Source organism: Lepidochelys kempii, chromosome 18 (assembly GCF_965140285.1).
Source record: "Lepidochelys kempii isolate rLepKem1 chromosome 18, rLepKem1.hap1, whole genome shotgun sequence".
Classification (NCBI taxonomy): domain Eukaryota; kingdom Metazoa; phylum Chordata; order Testudines; family Cheloniidae; genus Lepidochelys; species Lepidochelys kempii.
In genome coordinates, this window is record NC_136397.1 from 1,325,229 (window position 1) to 1,342,769 (window position 17,541).

At 42.0% G+C, this 17,541-nt stretch overlaps 1 protein-coding gene across 17 annotated transcripts in view; it reads right to left on the bottom strand.

Annotated features, from left to right (window-relative positions):
- EIF4G3 (eukaryotic translation initiation factor 4 gamma 3) overlaps nt 1-17,541 on the bottom strand; it is a 441,067-nt gene that overhangs the window by 24,944 nt on the left and 398,582 nt on the right. For all 17 annotated transcript variants that reach the window (XM_073316601.2, XM_073316590.2, XM_073316588.2 and 14 more), the window contains 5 exons: nt 15,309-15,481; nt 10,400-10,525; nt 9,199-9,280; nt 7,241-7,339; nt 731-877 (listed from right to left, as the gene is read on the bottom strand). In XM_073316601.2, coding sequence (XP_073172702.1) covers nt 731-877; nt 7,241-7,339; nt 9,199-9,280; nt 10,400-10,525; nt 15,309-15,481 — 627 coding nt within the window. The remainder of the gene's footprint in view (nt 1-730; nt 878-7,240; nt 7,340-9,198; nt 9,281-10,399; nt 10,526-15,308; nt 15,482-17,541) is intronic.

Below are 17,541 nucleotides of genomic sequence, written 5' to 3' on the forward strand. Positions count from 1 at the left end.
GAGGTCTGCAGAGTCAGCTGTTTGCACAGGGCTGGGTCGTCACACAGAGGGAACACACACACACAGCCAAACATCTATTACCACCTGACTACACTGATGACCCCGACCATTAATCTGGTAGGTAAGCAAGGTGTCCTTTGTATAAATCACAACCTAACATGACAGATAGCCACAAGCTAGGAAACTCCCTTAACCCCTCACTGTTAAGCCCCAGAGAGTTTAATAAGGTATGCACATGCCGGGTTGCTAGCAAATCTCTCTTGGCTCAGGTCTCCCTACCTTCCCAGGTTGCTCTTCACCTTCCTTCCCCTGCCTCTCCTCACTTCTGCTTTCTCTCTCTTTGTTTTAAAAGTTATAGTTTTTACAAAAACCTCCAAAAAATAAAGCAATTAAAATCCGAACAAAACAACAAACAGGAAACAAGGTAAAAACTTTAAATAAATACAGTAAATTAATTATTTTACCCCTTCATTATATTAACCCTTAACATCTATCAACAACTAACCACAACTGGAAGCCATGAAGCAACAGAGAAGTTATTCTGTGACAGTGACTAGATCTAGTGGCTAGCACTTGGCTATATTATTCCTGGAGAACCAATATCAGACTGGGGTGAGCAGTGCAGGGGGGCAAAACAAAGAGGTGGCAAAAGATAGAGGTGATCCTGTTGGCTGGGAAAATGTTTATAAAGATGGTTAATGCACAGGTACAGTGAAAACAGTGTTTATACCTCTACCCAATCAAAGATTTGTTCATCGTTCGCCTTGTCCTCAATAATGAGTTTTTCTAGCTGTTTGTTCAGTTCGTCAGCAGAGAGTTCTTCCTCTGAAAGTGCTTCTGAGGAACTGGAACAGTCAGACACTGTGAAGTCCAACTTCTGCAACATTAGAAGTTATGAGAAACGATTAAATATGCTTTTCTACACTGAATCATACTAAGGAAAAAGAACAAACAACACTTTATTCTGTTTTATCATTGTAATGACGTATGTCCTACCTTTCATTTCAAAGAATCAGAGCAATTTACAAACAACACACTGACGTACAATCTATACTGAGGGATCACTTCATCCAGCAAGGAAATGCAGCCACCTTTGAAGAAAAAAGTGGCACAGTGCAACGCTCCACTACACTTTAACCCATGAAATGAAAACATATACCTTGTCTAATTGAAACTACAGGGAGCCAGAATGCAAATACCAGATCTGGAATTTGGTCATGAAGTAGGGCTGTCAAGTGATTAAAAAAATTAACAGCGATTAATCGCACTGTTAAACAATAATAGAATACCATTTATTTAAATATTTTGGATGTTTTCTACATTTTCAAATATATTGATTTCAATTACAACACAGAACACAAAGTGTAAGTGCTCACTTTGTATTTATTTTTGATTACAAATATTTGCACTGTAAAAACCAAAAGAAATAGTATTTTTCAATTCATCTGATACACGTACTGTAGTGCAATCCCTTTATCATGAAAGTTGAACTTACAAATGTAGAATTATGTACAAAAAATAACTGCTTTCAAAAATAAAACAATGCAAAACTTCAGAGCCTACAAGTCCACTCAGTCCTACTTCTTGTTCAGCCAACTGCTCAGACAAACAAGTTTGTTTACATTTGCAGGAGATAATGTTGCCCACTTCTTGTTTATGTCACCTGAAAGTGAGAACAGGCATTTGCACGGCACTGTTGTAGCCGGTGTTGCAAGATATTTACGTGCCAGATGCAGTAAAGATTCATATGTCCCTTCATACTTTGACCACCATTCCATGTGACGGGTTCTGCTCGATAATGATCCAAAGCAGTGCGGACTGATCCATGTTCATTTTCATTATCTGAGGCAGGTGCCACCAGCAGAAGGTTGATTTTCTTTTTTGGTGGTTCGGGTTCTGTAGTTTCTCTGTCGGAGTATTGCTCTTTTAAGACTTCTGAAAGCATGCATCACACCTTGTCCCTCTCAGATTTTGGAAGGCACTTCAGGTTTTTAAACCTTGGGTCAAGTGCTGTAGCTATCTTTAGAAATCTCACATTGGTACCTTCTTTGCGTTTTGTCAAATCTTAAAACGATCATCATCTGAGACTGAAGTATATGGCAGAATGCGGGTAAAACAGAACAGGAGACATACAATTCTCCCCTCAATGAGTTAGGTCACAAATTTAATTAATGCATAATTTTTGTAACGAGCATCGTAAGCGTAGAAGCATGTCCTCTGGAATGGTGTCTGAAGCATGAAGGGGCATATGAATGTTTAGCATATCCGACAGTAAATATCTTGCAATGCCGGCTACAAAAGTGCCATGTGACCCCCTGTTCTCATTGTCAGGTGACACTGTAAATAAGAAGCAGGCAGCATTATCGCCCGTAAATGTAAACAAACTTGTTTGTCTTAGAGTACATCTACAGTACGAAATTATTTCAAAATTATTCTATTCGAATTTTCAGAAGTGATTTTATACATTCAGTCTTCTGTGTCCCCACTAAAGCGCGTGAATTCGGCGGAGAGCGTCCACAGTACTAAGGCTAGCATCGAATGTCAGAGCGGTGCACTGTGGGTAGCTATCCCACAGTTCCCGCAGTCCCCGCCGCCCATTGGAATGCTGGGTTAAGCTCCCAGAGCATGATGGGGCAAAAACATTCTTGTGGGTGTTTCTGGGTGTGTGTCGTCAGTCGCACCTCCCTTCGTGAAAGCTACGGCAAACAATCGTTTTGCGCCTTTTTGGCATGCAGACGCCATACTGCTTTCAGCAGACGGTGCACCGCTGCTCTCCTGCTACTATGAATCCACTATTCATTTCCTCTCATCTTCCTATGTAATCTCTACTATCTACTCTCTCTTCCTCTGCCAACTCTGCTCAGCCATCATGAACCAAGCAGCACAGCTTCCGCTGCCAACTCTGCTCTCCTGCTATTGCCGTGCTTCCGAGCTTCTCCATGTTGTCTGTCCTGGGCTCCGGCCTTCATGAAAGCTACAGAAGACAACCATTTCCCGCCTTTTTTGGGCTATCGTGAACCGAACAGCACCTCTTCCGCTGCAACTCTGCTCTTCGATGTTTTGCGCCCTTTTTCCAGGATTACCTGTGCAGGTGCCATAGCCATGGAGCCTGCTCAGATCTCTGCTGCAGTTCTGACCATTGTAAATACCTTGCGCATTATCCAGCAGTATGTGCAGTACCTGCAAAACCAGGTGAGGAAGCGATGACAGTGCGATTACGATAGTGATGAGGACATGGACACAGACGTTCCTAGAAGCATGGCATGTGGCGATTGGGAGATCATGGTGGTGTTGGGCCAGGTTCATGCCATGGAATGCCGATTCTGGGCCTGGGAAACAAGTACAGATTGGTGGGACCGCACAGTGTTGCAGGTATGCGATGATTCCCAGTGGCTGAGAAACTTTCATATGGGTAGGGCCACTTTCATAGAACTTAGTGACTTGCTTTCCCCTGCCCTGAAGCACAAAGACACCAAAATGAAAGTAGCCCTCACAGTTGAGAAGCGAGTGGCCATAGCCCTGTGGAAGCTTGCAAAGCCCGAGACAGTCGGGAATCAGTTTGGAGTGGGGGCTGATGTGCTGCGAGTAGCCAACGCAATCATTGACCAGCTGCTATCAAGGGTAGTGACTCTGGGAAATGTGTAGACTATTGTGGATGGCTTTAATGCGCTGGGGTTCCCTAACTGCAGCAGGGCCATCGACGGAACGCATATCCCTATCTTGGCCCCGGAACACCAGGGCGTTCAGTACATAAACCACAAGGGGTACTTTTCCATGGTTCTGCAAGTACTGGTGGATCACAAGGGACATTTCACTGACATCAGCGTGGGATGGCCAGGAAAGGTGCATGACGCTTGCATCTTCAGGAACTCTGGTCTGTTTGAACAGCTGCAGGAAGGAACTTACTTCCCAGACCAGAAAATTACTGTTGGGGATGTTGAAATCCCTATAGTTATCCTCAGGGACCCAGCCTACCTCTTAATACCATGGCTTATGAAGCGGTACACAGGCACCCTGGACAGTAGTAAGGAGCAGTTCAACTATAGGCTGAGCAAGTGCAGAGTGGTGGTAGAATGTGCTTTTGGACGTTTGAAAGTGCGCTGGCGCAGTTTACTGACTTGGTTAGATCTCAGCACAACCAATATTCCAATTGTAATTGCTGCTTGTTGTGTGCTCCACAATATATGTGAGAGTAAGGGGGAGGCATTTTTGGCAGGGTGGGAGGTTGAGGTAACTCGCCTGGCGGCCAGTTTTGCACAGCCGGACAACAGGGCGATTAGAAGAGAGCAGCAGGGTGTGCTGCACATCAGAGAAGCTTTGAAAGCCAGTTTCATGACTGGCCAGGGTACGGTGTGACAGTAGTGTTTGCTTCTCTTAAAGTTACCTGCCCCCTATATATATGAAAGGAAATAAAGTCACAATTGTTTAAAAAACGTTCTTTATTATTTGTTGCAAAAAACACTGAGAGAAATCAGAAGCTAGATGGGGGAAAGGGGGTATTGAGTTAGGGGTGTGGAGGAGGAGGGAAGGACAAGTTCAGAAACCAAATAAAAATTTAGGATATGCCAGCTTTCTGCTGCTTGTGCAATCCTCTGGGGTTGACTGTGTGGGTCCCCGTAGCCTCCTCCCTCTCCCCGCCACGTTCTTGGGCGTCTGGGTGAGGAGGCTATGGAACCTGGGGAGGGTGGTTATACAGGGGCTGCAGCGGCAGTCTGTGGTCTTGCTGCCTTTCCTGCATAGATCCACCATACAGAGGAGCATGTCAGTTTGCTCCCCCATGAGCTTGACTATTGCATCCTGCCTGCTCTCATTGCACATGTCCCTCCTCTCTTCATATTCATGTAACGCTTTACGCGTCTCCGCAATTGTTTGCCTCCACGCATTGAGTTGGGCCCTATCAGTGAGAGACGACTGCATGAGCTCGGCAAACATATCGTTCCGAGTTTGTTTTTTCTGCCTTCTAATCTGGACCAGCCTCTGGGATGGAGTAGATAGAGGCCGCGTTGAAACATTTGCACCTGCTGTGGAAGGAGAAAAAGGGAGGGTAGTATTTTAAAAGACACATTTTAGACAACAAAGGGGACACGCTTTCTCAGTGAAACAGGCAATTCATAGTACACAGCACATGTTCTTTTTGTACAAGGTCACATTTTGCCTCTTATACTGAAGTGTCTGCCACTTTGGTGTGAGTAAGCCATCACATGCGGCCAGGCAACAGAATTCAGCTTGCAGGCAGCCATGGTACACCCTAGGGGCACGCGGGGTTCTGCTTCTTCCATATTCATTTCAATGCTTTCAAACTGCCGGGACCCCTTTCCCATAGCAAGCTATGCCTTGTGGGTTTGCCATATAAAAGGAGGCTCTCTGGGATGATCGCTTCACACAACACCCTCACCACCCCCCACTGCGTGACTCCGATGATGCTATGAGCCCTTTAAACTAAACATGAACAGCCCAGTGCGGCTGGGTTTCCCCCCACCCTCCACAGTGTGGCTCTGATCAAGCTCTGACTCACCAGAAGTGCCTTCTCCAGGGTCATGGTCCGGGAGCATGCCTTGGGAGTGGGGGGAGACTATTGGCTCCAGTGTTAAGAACAGTTCTTGGCTAGGGGGGAAAACGGATTCCATACTTGCCGCCTGTGCACTGTCCTCCTCGTCCTCCGAACACTCATCCTCCTCGCTCTGTGCTACTCCCCCCTTGCAGCTGTCCATGGACAGTGGTGGGGTAGTGGTGACATCACCCCACATAATTGCATGCAGCTCATGGTAGAAGCAGCATGTATGGGGCTGTGACCCAGAGCGCTGTTCGCCTCCCTGGCTTTTTGGTACGCTTGCTTGAGCTCCTTGATTTTTGTACGACACTGCTCTGTGTCCCTGGAGTAGCCTCTTTCCGCCATGGCCCTGGAGACTTCAGTGTACGTATTTGCGTTTCTTTTTTTGGAACGTAGTTCTGCCATACCAGATGTGTCTCCCCAACATGCAATGAGATCCAGTACCTCCCATTCGGACCATGCTGGAGCTTGTCTGCGAATCTGGGACTGCATGGTCTCTTGTGATGCTCACCTGAGCTGATGGTGACCAAACAGGAAATTCAAAAGTTCCTGGGGCTTTTACTGCCTACCTGGCTAGTGCATCGGAGTTGAAAGTGTTGTCTAGAGCGGTCACAAGGGAGCATTCTGGGATAGCTCCCTGAGGCCAATAACGTCGAATTGCGTCCACAGTACCTGTAACCCAGAACTGCGATCTCTATTTTAGTGCTACTCCACTTGCCGAGGTGGAGTACAGAAATCGGATTAAAGAGCCCTTTAAAACGAAAAGGTTTGGTCATGTGGAAGGAATCAGTTTTATTTCGAAGTAACTCGGCTAATTCCGAAATAACTGCGTATTGTAGACCGTGCCTTAGCAATTGGCTGAACAAGAAGTAGGACTGAGTGGACTTGCAGGCTCTAAAGTTTTACATTGTTTTTGAATGCAGTTATGTAACAACAATAAAAATCTACATTTGTAAGTTGAACTTTCATGATAGAGATTGCACTACAGTATTTGTATGAGCTGATTTGAAAAATACTATTTTTTATTGATCATTTTTATAGTGCCAATATTTGTAATAAAAATGATAATATAAAGTGATCACTGTATACTTCATATTCTCTGTTGTAATTAAAATCAATATATTTCAAAATGTAGAAAAACATCCACAAATATGTAATAAATTTCAATTGGTATTCTATTGTTTAACAGTGTGATTAAAACTGTGATTAATTTTTTAAATCGTGATTAATTTTTTTGAGTTAATTGTGTGAGTTAACTGTGATTAATTGACAGCCCTATCCGGAAGCTAAGGCTAATACACTATTTTTGCAAAATGTGACATAGAATCTATAATGATCATTAGTTCTCAGATCTTGGTTTTACGTTGCATTTCCAGTAGCACAGTGCTCCCTAAAATCATGCTGGGCCTCTGGTTCAGTACTGACTCAAGGGAAGAGTGCCATTATTTTAATCACCCACATCACTTTCAAGTGTTCCTTTGGTGTCTTCCACCAAATGTACTGCCTAAACCTAATCTGAATGACTGGAGTAGTTCATCTTCATGTTCCATTTTGACAATATTTAGGGATGGAATTGAAATGAACAACTAGGACTCAAAGTAAAAATAAAATACAAACCAATGGGCCAAATGTATCCTACAAATATATCTCACAGCGCTCTTCTCTAGAAGAAACTTGCTTTCAACTCACATGCTCCGTGAGAAAGGTATGTATATCCTCCCCTTCAGGTAAGTAGTCCTTCCAACTGAGGCCAGCCTCCCTCCATAAGGCTCCTACTTTCTTATGGCTCTAAAACACAAAGCAATTTGTTCATTTTTAAATCTGAAAAGTACAGGAGCTTAAACAGGCTGGAATGGTGCTGCATAAAGAGAAATAAATAATCATTTAGCCATCCAAAAATATGCCTAGCCAAGATGTGAAAACTTCCAGAAAGCCTGTGCTGGAGAAGTTATATATAATATCCTACCTTTTACAGGTAAACGTTGTACCTTGTAAGATGCACAGATGCCACAATGATGTGTAATAAATATGGCTGGCTTGATGTGATATATGGAGTTTGCAACAACATGACCAAAGATCATCTACAATAAAGTGACCATATTAAAAGTGTGGTCCAGTGGACATGATACAGAACGGGGACTCAAATGCATCGGGTTCTAATCCTAGCTCTGCCACTGACTTGCTGTGCCCTAGTAAGAAATTACTTATCTTTCCATCCCTCTACATGAATAAAGTTAGAGCATGTCTACTTCAGAAAAATCATGATTACATGGATATCTTTTGTATGGAGATCAATCCTCAACGTCATGTGTGTGACAAGGTCACAGTTTAAATCCTACAATTCATTGTAAATCTTCGGAAAATTACCTTTACAACAGTATGTGTACAACCTTCTGCATCTGACAGTCCAGTCATGCCTGACTTTTTAGAAATCCCCAAAATGTTTATATATATAATAAACAATACTGAAGACAGTGATAGTAATAAGCTCTTCTTTAGTGCCTTCCACCCAAGAATCTCAAAATACTTGGCAAATATTAATGAATTAAGCCTCACAACACATGTTTGGTAAGGTATTATTATCCTCATACAAATGAGTTATTGGGTGTCTAAAGTTAGACTTTATAAATGTGGCCTGATTTTCAGAGCTAGATTATAGATGTCAGTGGGAGCTGCTTGTGCTCAGTATTTCTGTGACTCAAGCCTCAGATTTAGGTGACTAAATATGGTGTTGGATGCCTGACTTTAGGCACCCAACACTGAAAATTTTGGCTTACATGATTTACCTAAGGTTCTGCCAGAAATAGAACCCAGATCTTCTGACTTTAGGCTGTGCTTTAACCATAAGATCATGGCTCCTCTCCCTGTTCTTCTCCCACATGATATAGAGAAAATGGCAATACACAATCCAAACAAGCAGCATATTACTTATTTTAAAAAATAAAATATAAGCTTCTAGCTACATTAAGGAGCTGTTGCATGGAAAACTGACCTAATTTGAATCCATGCTTTAAAAAGGAGGTGATGAATGTTTAACGTACAAGACTACACAAAGTGAATTATTTATCCTGACCTTAGAAATAAAAATTTAAATATATGATACACTTATAGGGAAACTACCAAGGTGTCTGCACAGACAACTGTGAAAATGTGTAAGACAGCTTTAGAAGTAACATGGTGAATAGGTATCTCTATCCCTAGAGACAGGTGAATCTCAAGAGTTTGCAGGTTTAGTTTGGATAAACACCCAGAAGTCTGAATGGCCATCTGAAGCTTATCCGAACTCCCAGAACCTCTCAGGTCTGCAACAACAGGCCCTTATGTGAGATTGCCAGTACTTGTTTCTGATCAGCCCAGAAATACTTTGAGAATGGTTCTCTTGCAATACTTCAGTACTCCAGCTTCTCGAAGAAGCCAGGTGCAGAGGTACCTACAAAGGGGAAACTTGATAAGAAAATAGTAGCCCAACTTTTTGGAATCTTATGAGGCTTGGTTTGAAATTTGGGGAAGGAAAGGCAGGTTTTTAATGTTATTTGCACAGGTTCACCTATACCTAAATGTTGGGAATACGAGCACATTGTCTTTATGCATGACCATTTACTTTCTGCACCCAACAAAATTTATAAGTTTTATCCCTGCATACTTACCATTTGTTTGCATAGAAGGTGCAATATTTCAGAAAGCAAGACCCCAGCTCTTCCCACAGGAAGTAACAGTTTGCTAAATTCTCTGGAATGGAACAGAAATAAATACTTTTATTATAATATTTTATTGTCTCAGACAAGTTACACTGCTGTGAAAAGCAGCTCTTGATTCGGGGTAGGAGAGAGGTGGGGATCAAGCTGATGCAGAAAACTGCACAGCTTTAACTTCTGCTCTGTATATGGGATCTCATCTTGCTCCCATTGAAGTTAATGTTAAAGCTCCGACCAACGTCACTGATGCAGAATTGGGCCCATATTAGACTAAAACTTAGAAAAACTGCACAACAGGAACAAATAAAACACCCCTATACTTTAGTTTTACATAGGGCCAAATCTACTTATTTTGATGGGATGAGGATTTGGTCTGTAGAATCTTGTAGACTGTAAGGCCTAGATTTTAAACATATGCAGGTCCTTGATTTCAATGGGATTTAGGTGCCCAAGTACCTTTAAAAACCTGTCCTTAAGCTCTTCGGAGCAGGGAACTGTTGCTTTCTAGATATTAGTATAGTGCTACAATAACAGGGCCCAAGCCTGGTTGGCCTATCTGTGCTGCTGCAATATAAATGTGATTGAAACCTGCAATATAAATGTGATTGAAGGTGATAATGATAAAAATACAGTAATGCTCTGATTTTTGAAAATGGTTTTCCATTTTTACGGGTGTAGCTTTGTGCTGCTGGTTAATAGTAATCAGACAGATGTCTAAGTGGTAATTAATTCTAGGCACAATTATCATAAGTGAAAAACTTTATCTTCAGAAAATGAAGGCAGAATTCACATCCCTTTAAAAGATCAGGACCTTAATATTTCTGAGAGTCAATCTGGTCCTACAACTTTAGGTGGTTTTTAATTCAGCTAGAAAAAAACTGGGACTGAAGAGGATTGGTAGATAACGCTTAAAAAAAAAAAGAAAAAGAAAGAAAGACTGCACAACAGCAAGCTCTTGCACCATCAGAGCTTCCACATTAATGCAAACCTGATTTCTGGAACACCTCTCACAAGGTCTCACATTGACTCTCACACGCTGAGTCTCTTATTATTCCTGTCTAGTCAACTGACAGAAATCATGTTGCTTAGATGTTATAGCATAATCAGGCTAGTTTAGGCATGACGGTCACTAAACAAAAATAGCATTGCTTACGTTATAAGTTCTCTCATAGAGATTCCTCCTTCTTTTAACATGGGGGTCACCAATTCAGCTAGATACAACCAAATATGTGGTATATCAATTGCCATATCATCTGCCAGCTCCAAGGTGTCTGAAAACCTTTGGAAGAAAAGAGAAACTCCAAATATTAAATCCAATTCCCATCTCACTGAATTTTTTTCTGCCAAGTAAATCCACCCTGCATTATATACTTTTGACTTATATTAAAAAAGCCCAATGATATGCCATCCAATCCTCTCCAGGTATTTGTGTAGCATAATTACTTCTTGGAAATGCTGAAGCACTGGAAGAATGTGCAAGAGGAAATTCCCTCCATGGAGGGTGGTAGTCAAAACATAGAGGAAAACAATTTTTAAAACTCCCATTACCCAATAATGAGCTCATTAACAGTCCTGACATCTGTAAGGGTAAAAAGCATTTTCTTTTTTAAATACAAAATCTCTAACAAACAGAATTTTACATGTGGGAGGACATAGAAAATATAGCATAAGATTTTCAACCGAACAATGTTTGATTAAGTCAGGTGTGATCCATCAAGTGCCTAAAACATAACACAAGAAAATAGTCAATAAACCGGAATGTGGCCTGAGAAGTTCAATTTTTCTCTTTTAGGAAAATCACCTGTATACTTGGCTGGGTTAGCAGGAGGACCTGGCATTCCAAAACACTAGGCTCTATGGCTGATTTATGAGGTCTTTTCTCAAACTGCAAATCCAGATTTCAGAATTTTCAACACCTCTTCCAAAAGCACAATGCCAAATTATCAATGAACCGGCTTCATGTTTCATCAGTGGTACCAGGCACTCACTTTTTACCTGGTGGATTATAAATGTGCCTCTATCAGAAAATTCACACTGATTCATTGGTTCCCAGGAACCTTCAACAGTCTTCTGGTATCCATTTTAAATGGATTCTGGTAAATTCTTTTTCTTGTTCACTGGTTTCAGGGATGGTTTTTGAGGAGTGGCTGTCTCATATGCCTGTTTCTTTATTAAGGCTTCTGGTACTGGTTCATCCTGGGTTTGACTGAGCTCTTCTGCCAGTAATTTGGCTGTTTATTTCCTGTCATGCAGAGAGTTTCTTGCTAGAGTTGAGCTTAGTTTAGATTTTGTGCTATGATCTTTTCTCACACCATGGCCCTGAATCTCAGGGTAACATGTCTTGGTGAACAGTACAGCAAGTCTTCAGCAATTTTGCTGCATGTCCACTGAATGTCATGGCTCTCCACCCTCATTCAATTATCTCTAGTGCATTCGTTTGGTTTCTCGCCCTCCCCTCCCCCACAGGAATACCACACATCCTAATACTTCACCAACAGTCCACTTCTTTGAGCACCATAACTCATAGTTATGTAATAGTAAGAATACTAAATATGGCAGGTGACTAGCTTGGCTTAACAGTGAAATCCTGGCTGATCTTAAACACAAAAAGTTTACAAGAAGTGGAAGATTGGACAAATGACCAGGGAGGAGTATAACAATACTGCTCAGGCACGCAGGAGTGAAATGAGGAAGGCCAAATCACACTTGGAGTTGCAGCTAGCAAGAGATGTTAAGAGTAACAAGAAGGGTTTCTTCAGGTATGTTAGCAACAAGAAGAAAGCCAAGGAAAGCGTGGGCGCCTTACTGAATGAGGGAGGCAACCTAGTGACAGAGGATTGGAAAAAGCTAATGTACTCAATGCTTTTTTTGCCTCTGTCTTCACGAACAAGGTCAGCTCCCAGACTGCTGCACTGGGCAGCACAGCATGGGGAGGAGGTGACCAGTCCTCTGTGGAGAAAGAAGTGGTTCGGGACTATTTAGAAAAGCTGGACGAGCACAAGTCCATGGGACTGGATGCGTTGCATCCAAGAGTGCTAAAGGAGTTGGCGGATGTGATTGCAGAGCCATTGGCCATTATCTTTGAAAACTCATGGCCATCGGGAGAGGTCCTGGACGACTGGAGAAAGGCTAATGTAGTGCCCATCTTTAAAAAAGGGAAGGAGGAGGATCCGGGGAACTACAGGCCAGTCAGCCTCACCTCAGTCCCTGGAAAAATCATGGAGCAGGTCCTCAAGGAATCAATTCTGAAGCACTTAGAGGAGAGGACAGTAATCAGGAACAGTGAGCATGGTTTCACCAAGGGCAAGTCATGCCTGACTAACCTAATTGCCTTCTATGACGAGATAACTGACTCTGTGGATGAGGGGAAAGCAATGGATGTGTTATTCCTTGACTTTAGCAAAGCTTTTGATACGGTCTCCCATAGTATTCTTGCCAGCAAGTTTAAGAAGTATGGGCTGGATGAATGGACTATAAGGTGGATAGAAAGCTGGCTAGATCGTCGGGCTCAATGGGTAGTGATCAACGGCTCTATGTCTAGTTGGCAGCTGGTATCAAGCGGAGTGCCCCAAGGGTCGGTCCTGGGGCCGGTTTTGTTCAATATCTTCATTAATGGTCTGGAGGATGGCGTGGACTGCACCCTCAGCAAGTTTGCAGATGACACTAAACTGGGAGGAGTGGTAGATACGCTGGAGGGTAGGGATAGGATACAGAGAGACCTAGACAAGTTAGAGGATTGGGCCAAAAGAAATCTGATGAGGTTCAACAAGGACAAATGCAGAGTCTTGCACTTCGGATGGAAGACTTCCATTCACTGCTACAGACTAGGGACCGAATGGCTAGGCAGCAGTTCTGCAGAAAAGGACCTAAGGGTTACAGTGGACAAGAAGCTGAATATGAGTCAACAGTGTGCCCTTGATGCCAAGAAGGCATTAAGGCATTTTGGATTGTATAAGTAGGGGCATTGCTAGCAGACCGAGGCACATGATCATTCCCCTCTATTTGACATTGGTGAGGCCTCATCTGGAGCACTGTGTCCAGTTTTGGGCCTCACACTACAAGAAGGATGTGGAACAACTGGAAAGAGTCCAGCAGAGGGCAACAAAAATGATTAGGGGGCTGGAGCACATGACTTATGAGGTGAAGCTGAGGGAACTGGGATTGTTTAGTCTCCGGAAGAGAAGAGTGAGGGGGGATTTGATAGCTGCTTTCAATTACCTGAAAGGGGGTTCCAAAGAGGATGGATCTAGACTGTTCTCAGTGGTAGCAGATGACAGAACAAGGAGTAATGGTCTCAAGTTGCAGTGGGGGAGGTTTAGGTTGGATGTTAGGAAAAACTTTTTCACTAGGAGGATGGTGAAGCATTGGAATGCGTTACTTAGGGAGGTGGTGGAATCTCCTTCCTTAGAGGTTTTCAAGGTCAGGCTTGACAAAGCCCTGGCTGGGATGATTTAGTTGGGGACTGGTCCTGCTTTGGGCAGAGGGTTGGACGAGATGACCTCCTGAGGTCCCTATCCAACCCTGATATTCTATGATTCGTTATCAATATCAAATGAAGTGTGATAAACTGTAGTTTACAGTGTTGTGGTAGTTGTGCTGGTCCCAGGATATTAGAGAGACATGGTGGGTGAGGTAATACCTTTTACTGAACCAACATCTGTTGGTGAAAGAGACAAGCTTTCAAGATACACAGCTCTTCTTCTGGTCTGAAGACCAGACTCAATGTGAATAATCCTGAATCTGTGAGTCACTGCATGTGCGCACACACACACACAATTTAAACCCTTGTGTATGTATTTTTTACCCTAGCTCACATGGAACAACAGATTTTAATTAGGTATTATAAAGCCTATTATGTTAGTTTTGTGTTTTGGTGACAGTATGTGTTTCCAAAGTGAATGTTCATCTTGTCCAGCAGCAAGCCTTTTACTGGGAAGGTGTACTTACCACACATTATACTTGGAGACCAAATGTTTCTACTCTATGAGCTATCTGGCCTCCACTAGTCATAGAAGCAAAAGGGCCTTCCAAGTCTATTGATAAATCAAGGTTATGTAATCCAGCCGCATCAGCTTTTAGATTTTTTTGATGTCAAAACTCACTGTTAGTGATAGACTTGCTGACACCGTCATCACTAAGCAGTCAATAGCAGTGTGATATGGCAATCTTTCAAATAAAAGCACCAGGAAGTGGCTACAGACACTAACACTTAATATGTAAAAACATTAATTTATTCTGTCATTTCTGAGCACTACTTTCTTAGTTATTCCTGGTTTTATCATTACATTATGATCCCTGGGGTGTACTGGCTGGCTTAGGTTACTCTTATTGGGACACATGGTTTGTTTTACTTTTGTGCAACAGGTTCAAATCTAGGCTAAGTCAGTGTGATCTGGATGCAGTTACCATATGACAATCTTAACACCTGTGCAGTGACCAATGAGGTGGTCTATCTTCAGTTCCTAGAGGACAGGTGTCCACATCACAAGCAACGTAACTGCACTTGGCACCATACTACCCTTATCTCCAGAGTTGGTCCCTATAAATCAGAGCTGAGTCACTGGCAGCGGGTCCTGCATGAGTGAAGCCTGTCTTGTCATTGCAAGAACTATCCCTATTCTGTGGATGGATGGAGGACTTTAGTTTAAAGAGCTGCCAATATGGCACCGTTTGCAAGCATTAATTTCACTCAAATATTAATTTAACACACCCCTTGCCCCAGTTATACGAGACTCCTCAATGGGCAAATATAAATCCTCTTTCACCAAGGATACTTGTAGGATACTTTTGTGAGCTATAGCTCACTTCATCGGATGAAGTGAGCTGTAGCTCATGAAAGCTTATGCTCAAATAAATTGGTTAGTCTCTAAGGTGCCACAAGTCCTCCTTTTCTTTTTGCCAATACAGACTAACATGGCTGCTACTGTGAAACTTGTAGGACACTGTTGCTCTCACAGGAAGCTGGGAAGGGGGTATCCTCCAATACAAGGAGTATGTTTTTGAAATTAACACAAAAAGAACTTAGTGATCTAATTGAAGTGTTCATATGGCAGAATACCAACCCCTTGAAGAAGTCGTGTTTGCTTAGCTTTTCCGACTGCACCAACTGATGTAGTAACTGGCCCATGTGATCCCTGGTGATCTGACTCCTCTCGAGAGTAGACTCCACTCCGACTCGCACAAAAATGGGCAGCAGACTCTGTGCATTCAACTCCTCCACACACTGCATTGCTTCCTGTTCAAACAACACAGAGAATCATTTATCTGAATTCTGGGAATCATCAAGACTTGCAAGGCAGGAGAATGTTCTTCACTAAAACGAAGTCCACAACACTTAATTCTTTTGGCTGAAGTCAATACATTATTTTGATACACTTTTGTCATTCAGGGAAACTGAAAGGTGAGGGTGCATAATTAGCAAAGCCTCAAGACATCCCTGAGGCAGAGAACTCAGTACGGGTAAAAAAAAAAAAAAAAAGTATTAGATATTTATACAGATCAGAGTGACCATAGTTACAGTTAATAGAATTTTTAAATACTCATGCTTCAGGGAATACACTAGTTGCTAACTGACAGGTGCTAGGAAGAAAATTCTTCAGTGGACAGGGTATTCTTTTATTGTCCTCTAGAAAGGTTCTCGCCTCTTCCTCTAAAACATTGTTCCACCTTAGTGAGAGGATACTCGACTAGATGGAATTCTGGTCCAATCTGGTGTGGCAATTCCTATGTTATGAAAACATGCCATGTAATGAAGCAGAAAATATATGAATCATATTTGGCAAATGCAACATTTCCTCTATATACAGCCCCTACATTCTGGTACCCACACTTTACAAAATACACAAGTATAATACTCTGAAGAATAGTCAGAGAGAAATACAGTAACACCATACTTCTAATATCTGCACTATCATCAGAGAAGAAGCTCTTCAACTGAATGTTTAAGTCAAACACAGTAGACTTCAGTGGACTCTTTATGACTCAGTACATTTAAATGCCCTTTATCTTGGATCATACCCTCTGTTGTAGCCCCAGATGAATGTCTGGACTTTCTAGGTGGCTATTTTCCACAGGTCACAGAGTCTAAGGTAGTCCCAGACTCCATGTTGAGGCCATAGTTTTAAATCAGGTGCATGTTAGTGCCTGACAAAAACAAGGATAATGTGACTAAGGGTTTATACAATGGACTGCTCAGTCCATGGCTGTACATCCCAGCTGTCACTAGAGGATGCCACAAAGCTAAATCTGAGTTTTAATTTGATTACAGAGTAAACACTGTGGTTAAACACATGAAGAACCAGGGTGTTTCTACTGATATGTGCCACATCAAAACTCTGTTAAGGTGAAGTTAAGGTTGTAGACACATACCAGTGGTTGGAGTGCCTATTACATTTCAAGAATGTTGGAGCTAAAAAGCATAAAACAAAACCTATAATAACCAACCTCAAAATGTTTAACCCTTAGGAAATGCAGTTATGGCTGCACTTCTCAAACAAGAACCCAAACTACTTTAACTCTGCCTCCATAGAAATATCCTGAGAAAATCAGAAAGGGCATACTCCTATATCCAGCCACAACAAACTGTTTCATTGTATTAGTGACCATAGAAACTAAAATGCCTTATAATGGGTAAACTTGGAGGTATATCTCAAAAAAAAAAAAAAAAAAAAAGTAAAGGACTGGAGATTTTTTTTTTTTAGAGTAAGCAGTCCTCAGATGACCTATACTAAGATACTAAGTAAATATTCCCTGGTGACAACACTAAATCAAATTTTATTAACTCATGAAATCAGACTTTAATAAACCAAATATTTGTCCTGGGAGCTAGCTTTTGGATAAGTTGAGTCCTGTACAATAGGATTTACCTCTCCTGCCTGTTTTTTTGGCTACAAAATTTTAGAAGAATTTGGGAACTGTGTTTAATGACTCTATTTGCAGGATGTCAGTTCAGGAATCCCTCATCCTAGTCACTTGAAACTTTGCCGAAAAATGTGCGACAGACCTAGTCTATCAATTCTGAGGACAATATACTTTTGGATTTTACAGGAGAGGCCAAAATCCAGCTTCAATGGAAACTCATTTGCAACCCTAACTATGGAGTGATGACAGTTGCTCAATAATTCTCAACATTTACTGTCTCTGGAGAACTTTGTTCAATATGTATTATTTCATCTTCCTTGAGATCAGAACAACGGGTTCCTTATAAGTGAATTAAACTTTGTCTAGTTTCCCTAGCTTTCTACATCCAGCATTGACATACTATTATAACAGTGCTGCTCAGTGGTCATGACAGAC